Genomic DNA, 11,634 nt, shown 5'->3' with positions numbered 1-11,634 from the left:
TATAAAATGGGATAGGAGGATACCAAACTCACAGTGTAATTACCCTCTGTGGAGACCTAAGTTGGGGGGTGGGAGTGGGAGGCTGGTTATATTGTATTTCTTAAAAACAACTACAAAGAAAAGAAAAGAATAAAGAAAAGAAAAGAGAAGAAAAGAAAAAAAAAAGAAAAAAGAACAGAAAAAAGGAGAAAGAAAAGAAGAAAGGGAAAGTAGGTAAGATAAAATGTTAAAAGTTTCAAATCTAGGTGATAGGAATAGAAGTGCTTGTTGTTTTACTCTACAGATCTAGAAATGTAAAAACAAACAAACAGTAAAATACAAACATCCAGCCAAGGTTCTCCAGACAGACCCTTTTACTTTCTTCATAAAGTCAAGTAAATTCTGAACAATCAGCCTTGACATTATTAATAAATATACCTCTAAAGTATAAAATTTTGTATTAGAGGTTTTAAAACATTGAGAAACTCTGGTCGTGACTCTAGATTGCATTCCTCAGATGCAACAGGATGGAACCACTGTCAAAGAGAATGCAGGGAAGTCTGACTCCCTGTGATGACGCGACTCGCGGGGCACACCCATTTGTTCATCCTCAGCCCTCATTCTCCCAAATTCCTACTGGCAGATTCTGTTGAGGAAGCAGCATGGCTTGCTTCAAGACATATTCATTTTCCCTGTGCCTTTTTGCTCTTTGTGAAAAAGAAAACCTTCTGGAGGCGGGGCTTGTTGAGCAACACCCTCTTTAAAAACCAGAGTCTCCACGCTTACTTGATCACTTCAGTTCCAGCATCCTGCCCAGCAAAGAAGCAATTAGCCAAAATGATACCTGGAGGCTTAACCGAAGCCAGACCTGCCACTCCGGAAATTCAGGAGATTGCTAACAAGGTGAGTTGGTGTACCTCATGAAAATGATTGATCCAAAACCTGGGGTCCTAGGTGGGCCACGTTAAGCGTATGGGTGAACATGAAAACCAGAAGAACATTGGGAAATGTGTGGTTTTGTTCAGGCTTCCTTACAACTAAAAACCTTTTTAGTTGAAACCTCTAATAATCCCAACTATGAGAGTGATCTTGAACAAGTAACATTCCTTCTCTGAGCCTCAGTTTCCCCATTTATAAAAGAATTTATATTGGGTCATCTTTATAGGCTTACAATGTATGATTCTAGGATTACTAATTCAGTTTCTGATGAAGCTTCTAATCTTACCAAATGGAGCCAACATGTAATTAAACTCTGGGGTTGTTAACAATTTGACAAACTAGACTTCACACGCTCTGCGGGGAAATTTTTTTAAATGGGTTAAATGAAGGACAATATTGCAAAGACAATCCACTTACACACTTCCTGCCAATTTGACTAAGGAAAATATTTTAGTCTTTTCATATTTAGAGGACGATTAAACTAGTAGGGAAGAGGAGTGGCATAGTCTATGATGATTCTGAAATTGATTAAGATGAAAACAGAACTCAATGTTCTTAGCAAGTTGATACATTTTTCTAAGTGTTGTTTGATTAGTGATCACCCCTATGATAAAATTTTATTATCCTGCATATTTTACAAAAAGAAAATATACATAAATTATCATTTTAGGTTTGTAAATTGTTGCCCTATTTTCTTGTACCATTCCTTGTTTTTTTTCTCTGTAATTTCATTCTATGACACTGGCAAATAAGATCGGCTTCTTGCATAAGTGAAAGAGATAGGATTTCTATGTTAGGGCTCTGGAATGCTCTCTAGAGATTCGATGCCTGAAATTCTACCACTCATTCTTTGGGGATAAATGTTTCCCTTTCAAGAGTTCTTTTAAAAAATAGATACTTTGGGGCTTTTCTTTCTTGTGAAGGGTAATGTTAAGTCATTAATACCTTTATTTGAGGTCAGTATTCTCAAACTTCCATGTATAGGCCTGTATTCACAAACTTCAGCGTACATGTACATTACCCAGGGGTCTTGTTAAAATGCAGATTCTGACTCAGTAGATATGGCTGGGGTGGGCCTGAGAGCCTGCATTTCTAACCAGCTACCAGATGATGCCCCAGCTGCTGTCCATGACCACACTGGCCTGCAGGACTGGAGATACCTAAATCCAAGAGGCCTATGGGAGATGGGCTTCCCACAAGCAGAGCCCTGGGGGCGTCTGGGTGGTGCAGTCGGTTGATCCTCTGACTCTTGGATTCAGCTCAGGTCATGATCTCAGGCCCCTGCTCTCAAGGAGTTTAGAGTCCATTTAGAGAAATCAAGATAACTGGAATGTTATAAAACAATCCCCAATAAGGAACATTTTTTAAATCGTAGGTTTGGGACCAGGAAGGACATTGGAGTTTGCCCAGCAAAGCTCCTAACTTTCAAGTGAATAATTACTGTGTAGTAAGTTCAGCTTTTCAGGTATTAAGTTCCCAGTTATCATTTGGCTCCCCTCTCAAAGGAGAGCCTTAGGGGACAATTCCCAGTTAAGTATTAGAAGGCAGAAGAATGGTCAGTTTAGGAAGCACTTTCCCATCAATGACAAAATTTATCTCCCCACAAACAACCCCAAGAGGCAGGTATTGCCAAAACCACCTGTAGGTGAAGAAATATAATCAACACCTACTCCAAGATTATAGAATTAGTTAGGTGCCCAGTCAGAGTCAGGCAAATGGGTAAGTGTTAGTAGTCATATACTTAGTATGATTTGAGGTGGTCCCAAGAAAGACCACCACTACCTGTCATTTACCTTGTAATTTTATCCCTTTGATTTTTTTATGTATTCTAATTTTTTTAAATCAGCTGTTAAAATGCAGGTATTCTTAGAGGAGCTGAAGTTTATCAGCTTTCCCTGTCCTTAACAGAGAGCTTCTTAGCGGAAAAGCCATCTCATAGAGAGGGGGAAGCATCAAAGAAAAAATGAGAACTGCAGGTTTAAGGAATTTGACATCAAAATGAAAGAGGGAGGGATGCCTGGGTGGCTCAGTCGGTTAAATGTCTGCCTTCGACTTGGGTCATGATCCCAGTGTCCTGGGATCGAGTCCTGCATCGTACTCCCTGCTCAGCAGGAAGTTGGCTTCTCCCTCTGCCTGCCACTCCCCTGCTTGTGCTCTCTCTGTCTCTCTGACAAATTTTTAAAAACTTAAAAAAAAATGAAAGAGGGATGTTAGATGAGGTCAGAAAGAGAAGAAAATCAAACAAAGAGCTTGTAGTTAGGGCGCCTGGGTGGTTCAGTCGTTAAGCGTCTGCCTTCGGCTCAGGTCATGGTCCCAGGGTCCTGGGATCGAGACCCACATCAGGCTCCCTGCTTGTCAGGAAGCCTGCTTCTCCCTCTCCCACTCCCCCTGCTTGCGTTCCCTCTCTTGTTGTCTCTCTCTCTGTCAAATAAATAAATAAAATCTTAAAAAAAAAAAGAGCTTGAAGTTGAGGAGACTTAACATTTCTGAAGGCAGGAGAAAAGAGTGTCCCCATTCTGAAGATAATGGAAACTGAATAGTAGTTGTGTATCACGTATCACTGAAGAATGCAAACGGTGCTTGAGTCCCAAGTACACATGGAAGAAATCCCCTTCCCCAGGATTCTCTTTATTAGTGGTGGGTCTCTGCTATCCTCTTTTATCCTCTTTCCTTTCTGGGAAGACAAGGTGTCATGAAGAAAAACAACCCTGGTTTCTTCATTCAGAAAACACTATGTACACAGTATTATGTGAATTGCTATAGGGACAGAAGGGACACAAAGATGGTTCTTGCCTTCAGAGAAATTTACAAAATAGATAAAAGATAAGAGATATGCCCAAGGACATAAAGAGCTATACTTGGCCTGAGAATTGGGATGAGAATTCCAGAGTATGTTTATGTCCAGGAAAGAACTGTTATTTCAATAATTATTTTTAGAAATGAGGGCTATTATTATGCATGCATAGGTTGATATAACACACACACATATGCACACACACACACACACACACACACACACACACAACCCTAAGTCAAACCTAATTGCTGAATGCCATTCCTGGCATCCACACAGACCATACATAACACCATACAAACACCCCCTGTGCATACCATCATGGACACCACACCCCAGAGCTTAGCATTTCATAGCTGTCACTCACCCACACATTTGTGTTCTCCTCTGTGACCGCAGCCTCCTCATCAATCGCCTCTCCCACTGCCCCACACCCAGAGAACCTGCCATTCAGCCACACCACGATCTTTCAGGCCCTCACCCTCCCATCTTCATCATCAGAACATGCCTAGGCCCTCTTGAGTGCTCATCCAGCCTTGACCCATGATGGGTAGATTCATGCACTCTTCCACCCCCGATTTCTGTTGACCCCATGAAATTCTGGCATTCCAATCCTCAATTAGAGATCACTCCCATTGTCACAACTTCTTCTTCTGCTTCTGCTCCAGGTTCAGAGAACTTTGCTCAAGGAAGTTGCAGAACCACAGAAACTCACTCAGTACCAATCTATGAATATATGCCAGCAAACAACCGCAACAGGACCCTAGGGCTGCCAGAACATCCTTTCAGTCACATCCTGTTGGCCCTTTCCTCAAAACCCCAGAGAGGTGGACCTGGACCTTCACTCTCCTTGATTTCTCAATACCTCCCATCCCCATGGCTCCTCCAGCTGGTCTCAGTTCCTTCTGTTAAAAGATTGCACTCATCTGGTACAAGAATACTCTCAATTTCCTTATCCCTTGCTGGATTTCATTCCTCCCTCCAGTCTAAGACTCTGCCCTTCCTCTCTTATGTGGGGTGCCATCATTTCTTGCATACCAGGTGCCTTGTCCCATACTTGCCCCTTCCTTCAAAAACATAGTCAGATGACAAATGTCTGTAAGTCACTTTTCATCAGCCCTACTATACTTTTATGCTATACCCAAACTCTCCTTCCTTACCCTGTAAACATCCTAAAATATGGCCCACCCATGTTGCCACTGTCACCTTTCTATCCATTCTTCCCTAAATTATGCATAGTCCAAAATTTCTGCAGAATGATTATAGATAGGGAAAACGCCTCGGTGTGTTGGGTGCAGCGTGGCTCAAATCCTCAGATCCCAGAGAACTAACAACTCACCAAGATTCATGCTCTGCAGTAATAAAAATATCTTGAACAGCTCTAGGGTAATTGTATTTTACCAGCTACTCCTCCCTGAGAGCATCCTTCTCCTGGTTGGGGTCTGAGTGACAAACCCATATTGTTTCTTCCAGCATCTCAGCTACCACCATGTATGGCAGGCTGGGGAAGGTGAAGGCCAACGGTGTTCAGCTCAACATCTGCCTATGCACCACCAGGTCCCAGACCACCACTCCCAGCTGGCCTCCACTCTCCTAGCACCCATCCCTGGGATGTCTTTCAGCACCAAGCTGCCTTCTGAAAATTAAGGTTTCACGGATCAGTTCCTTCCTATTCTGCCCCCTTTCCTGCTCCTCAGCTTATCCCCACTTCCGGTTCATAGCATCCAACATTAGAAGAATACCAGTCTTTTCTACTGGAAGACAGAGTAAGGCTACAGAATATAAGTACAGTGAACCTGAAATCATGGCACACAGTCTGACAAGTGCCAGTGCACTTACCAAAATAAACGAGGACATTGGAAATCAGCTCTCTTATGGAAAATTCTGGACTTGGGGACTGCACAGATGCAGTGGAAAAGTTATAGATTTTGATCTATTTTTTAGGACAAGGACAAATAGAAATAAATTTTTCTGACATATGGTAAAAACAAACAAACAAAAAAAACCCCAAACAAACAAAAAACAAACAACCACAACCAAAAGACTGGAAACCAGAAGGAAAACATATCATTGCAACAGATAAATCAGATACTTAAGCTATCAGGCGAGGGGTTGAAAATGTTAAGTAACTGTAATTAATAATTTTCAGCCTTAAGCAGTCATATTCTCCTCAGAGCCTTAGGTTCCTCCTTTGTAAAATGAGGTTTAAATAGATAATTTTGGGTTTAGAGGTTAACCCTCTCCAACTCAGCTCCTAACTTGACTGGTACACAGCGTTGGCTCAGAAGGGTTAGACACGGGAAGCAATAGGACAGTAACTCTTCTCCTTACTTGACTTCTCTCTGCACTCCTGTCTACCTTTTTCCCCTCTCTCCTCCACCCTACCTCTTCCCATTTCTGGTGTTTTTCTCTCACAATTTGCCTTCTTCCTTTCTTGACTCTGAAGCTTCATTTTCCATCTCAAAAAAGCAATAGTACATTCTTCCCATCTATTCGGAAGGTCACAGGAGAAATGGGTGGTGGTTCATTGAGGTGTTGTACCCTCAAAAGTGGTCTGAGAACTCAAAGAGTCAGGAAATGTTTACATCTTTGAAAACCAGTCTGGTACCCAAACCGAGGCGTCAATAGAAAATGTATTCAGGGGCGCCTGGGTGGCACAGCGGTTAAGCGTCTGCCTTCGGCTCAGGGCGTGATCCCGGCGTTATGGGATCGAGCCCCACATCAGGCTCCTCCACTAGGAGCCTGCTTCTTCCTCTCCCACTCCCCCTGCTTGTGTTCCCTCTCTCGCTGCTGTCTCTATCTCTGTCGAATAAATAAATAAAATCTTTAAAAAAAAAAAAAAGAAAGAAAATGTATTCAATATGTCTGCCCACTGATGGGAAGAACCAAATGGCCTTTGAGAATCTAGATGCTCGGGAGACCTACCTGAAACATGTAAAATGCTTTAGTGAAGGGCAGGGAGGCAACTTCCCAATAAACAAGGGATATCAAACATACACATCTATTTTCTTTTTCCTCTAGATGATAGGAAAAAATTAGGGGGAAAGGGGCACAAAACCACACATAGAAAGAGGAGATAGGCAAACACCACCTCAGAGATACTGACCAAACCTTGGAAGATGGAAAACAAATGAACAATGGAAAATGACTGGGTCACTTAGACGGAGCCCAACCACAGAGGGCAGTGATGAGCCAGCAGCAAGTGGATTCATGGTGCAGAATTCCAAAATGGCTCAAGCACTAGCAACACCAGGAATGTTTGAAGATGAGAGTGAGGCATGGGGCTAATGCCAGGAGAACTGATAGCAGATCTGTATAAGGAGCAGTTAGGCCACCCCCCAGATCCTTCCCTTTCACCATCTTCCAAGCTGGCAGAATTCTGGAGCTATACTCTTAACAGAAAGTGAGTCAGAGACAACACAGTGGAAACTAGCATCTCAGGCTCAGCTCACGGCAGAAAAGAGACTGATACTGAAAACTGGTAGATCCAATAAAAGTTCACATATTGAATTTGAGACTTTCCATTCCCTTATCATGTCTGGTTCAGGCATGCTGGTACCAAAGCTTATAATCCCTCTGTGGGAGACAGAATGGTGGCCAACATCCTAATCCCTGAATCCTGTAAATGTGCTATCTTACATGGCAAAGGAAATAATATCTTGAGATATACTATACTATTTTTGCAACTCTGAGTCTGAAATTACTTCAAAATAAAAATATTTTAAGTGAAATAGTGATTATTGCTCTCCTATTTTTATTAATCAAAGACATATATATCAGAGTTTTCCTAGTGAAAACATTACTATATTGCCATATTACCACACTGAGTTGATGCAAATTCAGCCTAAAGCAACAAAATTTAACATTTTAGTTAGCCCATGTAATCTTATTAAAGGCAGATCTTTTCTTTTCCTTGAAACACTGAAAATAGCTCTCATCATCATGTTTGAGGACCTTTAGAAACGCGAGGTTTCCAGACTTGTAAATCACATAAATGGAGTCCAATATAGCTTTGATAATGTGTTTCCTCTTTTCTCTTCTTAAGGTTAAACCTCAGCTTGAAGAAAAAACAAATGAGACTTACCAAGAATTTGAAGCTGTAGAGTATAAAACTCAAGTGGTTGCTGGAATAAATTACTACATTAAGGTTAGAGTTCAACATCCTTGTTGGGTTCACCTTGGCACTAAAAGATACTGCATTTCCTACTTCATGTGATGTTCCCCGTCACCCCTACCATACCTTTTATCCTTTCTTGTTGTCCTAAATGAAGGTACTTACCTAGCAGGAAATTTCCCAAGTAGTAGACTCTCAAATTCGGCAGATGATGATATATTTATACCATCTGCTTCCTGTGAATTTAGAAAGCTTTCCTATATTGACTCTTTCCAAATTACAATTACAATTTACAAATTACAATTTTCAGAAATCGTATAGAAAGAGATTTCATAACGGTTCCAAGCATGCCTAGTTTGTGGCCATGCGCTTTTTGTGTGAAATGAGAGGCTATCTCAGTTGCCTGAAGGCTTGGAGCTGGACCAGATGCTATCTTAAAGCTTATTCCACTCAGAGCTTTGTGATTCTATGTGTCTAAATTAAATGAATTTTATGAATGACTTAAAGTAATTTAAGGTGGGAAAATACTTGAAGCCAGTGTTGTCCTTTACACAGCATTCTGATGGATAAAATTTAAATAATTTTTACAATTCAAGTAAGAGGATTCAATTTGTGACACTGTAGATATAGTTTAAAACAGTGGAGCATTTAAAAAATTTTTAAGATTAATTTTATAGCTATATCAATACATTAAATGATGCACTATCCAGTTCTAATTGAAGAAAATGTTTGCAAAGTTGAGAGGGAACGAATTCAATAAGTCAACCATAGATATTTGAAAACCATCTTCATCCTTTTGTATTCAGATGATAATTCTGATTTAATGAATAATAACAACAGACATTCAAATGCATGTACTTGATCTTTACAAAACCATTTGACCAAGGCACAGTCTGGCTTATTTCTCTTTAACAATTAACTACTTAAGATATAAAATGTTTAAAAAATATTTTCAGCAAAAAAATAAAATAAGAGGTCCTAACCAGCTCAGCACAGGGAAACTACAACACTGGGTCATGTAAATGGATCAGCCCAGTCCTACCAAATTTGAGCTCCTTGTATATGCCAGGTCCTGGGGTGGCGCACATGAATGACATCCCACCTTATCCTCAGAAAGCAGTGACATTGTTTCCTCCTTTCTCAATCTGCTTTCTTCACGGCTGAAAAAGAACGTTTTTCCAGTTAAAAATGATTTTGTTCAAAGACAAGAAACATTCCATCAAAATTGGGATCATTGTTTTAATAATTTACAATTAGTCCAGGTTCATAAATTTCATATATTAACCAACTCACGTATTTCTTTAAAAGCTCATGAGAATTTCATACCTTAAGACCACCTGCCTGGTCAGATTCCTCCTACTGGATTACAACTCCTGACCCCAGTGCCCTCATTACTTCCCAGCCGTCTAGTTGTTGATCTCGGCTCTGATCCGCTCTCTACATTTAAGGTCTTTCTGGTGATGTGACCTTCTGTGTTCTTTCTCAAATATCTATCAGGAGCCAGGTGGTGGAATGGAAGGGCTGCAGGCTTTGGTGTCAGATAGTTCTGGGTTTGAACCCGTCCTTGTTCAACTTGTTCCACTAGTCAGGGCGTGCGTGATCTCAGTGTCTCATCCTCTCAGAGCCTCAATGCCCTTATCTGCACAATGCAGATAAAAACCTACTTTGCCAGGTATTGTGTGGAATAAATGAGCTAGAAATTTACTGAGTACTTACAGTGTGCCAGGCTCTGTTCTAAGACCTGGGCATCTATTATTTCTTTTAATCCTCTCATCAAATCTATGAGATAAGTATGATCATTCCCTTGTGTTGAGAAAATGGAGACCCACAGAGATGGAGTAACAAAGGTCATACAATGTAAAAGCAGAGCCAGGATTTGAACCCAGGTGATCTGATGCTTAACTACTGGCTGTGCTGCTTCTAATAATGTATGAAAAGGCTGATATCCTGTTCCAAGCACAGGATAAATGCTTTTAAAAGGTTACACTGTAGGGGAATCTGGGTGGCTCAACCAACTCTTGATCTCAGCTCGGGTCTTGATCTCAGGGTTGTGAGTTCAGGCCCCGCATTGAGTTCCATGCTGGGTGTGAAACCTACATGAAAAGAAAAAATAGTTACACTATAGACTGAAAAGAACATTGATGTTGGAGTCTAGATTTAGGTTTTGACTTTGTCACTTATTAGCTGAGAGATTTATGGAAAATTACTTAATCTCTCCTAATCTGCTTTTGCATCTGTAAAACTGTCATTGTTCTACCTTTGTTCAGGCCAATAGTAAGAAGTATATAAAATATTCGTCATAGCCTCCAAATCCTAGTAAACAACTGATAAATGGTATTTGTTTCTTAGGAAGGGACATCAGAACATAAAAAATATTCTAAGACAAAACTTGTATTGTCCCAACCAAAAACAAAAGTAGAAATTCTCACCATGATATTCTAGGTCCCAGATTCATGCCCAAACTACCTTTTTGTTCCAATTTTAGTATATGTGCTGCCGAAGCGAGCACCCAAACTACCTTTTCAATTTTCATACCAATGACCTCCCAGCAAGATCCCTTTACTTTAGAGGGACACTAGACTGCCCATCCCCTGGTGTCTTCTCAGTCCTATCAGTGGGCTTTTATAATGTAGGTTCTAATATAGATATGGGAACACCACCTCCCAAATTTAGGACAATGCCAATTTTCTCCTCCCTTTTCAAACCATGTGGCAAATAAAGTGTCCCAATTTGGAAGTCAGAAAACAGAATCAGGGGCGCCTGGGTGGCACAGCGGTTGGGCGTCTGCCTTCAGCTCAGGGCGTGATCCCGGCGTTGCGGGATCGAGCCCCACATCAGGCTCCTCCGCTATGAGCCTGCTTCTTTCTCTCCCACTCCCCCTGCTTGTGTTCCCTCTCTCGCTGGTTGTCTCTATCTCTGTCAAATAAATAAATAAAATCTTTAAAAAAAAAAAAAAAAAAGAAAACAGAATCAATTATTATTACTTGTTTTCTTGCTTTGTGCAGCTTTGAAAATGAAATTCACTTTCATTTGTGCCCAAGCAGTAGGAAATTATAAAACAAAACAAATTAAGATAAGATCAAATAAAATTAAAGAAGGGCTTATGCCTCTTGCCATGCCTTTAGCCTGCCCTTTCTCATAAAATAAGGTGGTAGATTTATGAAAATCAAGGGACTAAGAATGCTGATCTAGAAATACTGTTCCTGAAAAGCTTATTTCAGTGAGTCTTTAAGTCTGTAGATCTTTCACTTGACATAGATCCTGCATGAATTTCCTTTTCATTTTTTTCATTTTTTTTTATCTTTTAGGTGCGAGTAGGTGATAATAGTTATATTCACCTGAAAGTATTCAAAGGCCTTCCTCAACAAAATCCAACTTTGACACTTACTGGTTACCAGACTGACAAAAGCAAGGATGATGAGATCACAGGCTTTTAGCAGCATATTCGAAAAGTGGTCTGATATTTTCCACTGGCTAATGATTAATGTTCTCTGCTAATAAATGTAACTATCAATAAAGAAGCATTCCTTTTCAAATAAATTTATTTCTTCAACTATTTCTCTTTCATTGTATTATATAGTATTTACCTTTTCTTTCTCAATGTTGTTGCTTTAGAGTAGAAATTCCATAAAAACTGATATCAGTTGGAAATCTTATAGAAATTATTCAGGCTCAATGCAACTTTGCTAAAGGATAAGACCACCACCACCACCATTACCAGCATAGGCAGGCTAGATCATGGGCTATCAGTGTCCTATGGTTGCAGAGAATCCAATATTCCATCCCTAGCCTCACATTTTTAAATTAA

At 40.4% G+C, this 11,634-nt stretch overlaps 1 protein-coding gene across 1 annotated transcript; it reads left to right on the top strand.

The window, feature by feature from the left end:
* The first annotated feature begins 737 nt into the window (after positions 1-737).
* Positions 738-11,382, top strand: CSTA (cystatin A). The gene is made up of 3 exons (XM_045812630.1): positions 738-882; positions 7,758-7,859; positions 11,135-11,382. The coding sequence occupies exons 1-3, from the start codon at positions 817-819 to the stop codon at positions 11,261-11,263; spliced, it is 297 nt and encodes a 98-aa protein (XP_045668586.1). The 5' UTR covers positions 738-816; the 3' UTR covers positions 11,264-11,382.
* The last annotated feature ends 252 nt before the right edge of the window (positions 11,383-11,634 follow it).

Source organism: Ursus americanus, chromosome 4 (assembly GCF_024610735.1).
Source record: "Ursus americanus isolate L20-20 chromosome 4, mUrsAme1.1.p, whole genome shotgun sequence".
In the NCBI taxonomy this organism is placed as follows: Eukaryota; Metazoa; Chordata; class Mammalia; order Carnivora; family Ursidae; genus Ursus; species Ursus americanus.
Note: the sequence above shows the minus strand (reverse complement) of the source record. Positions and strands in the feature narration are given on the sequence as shown.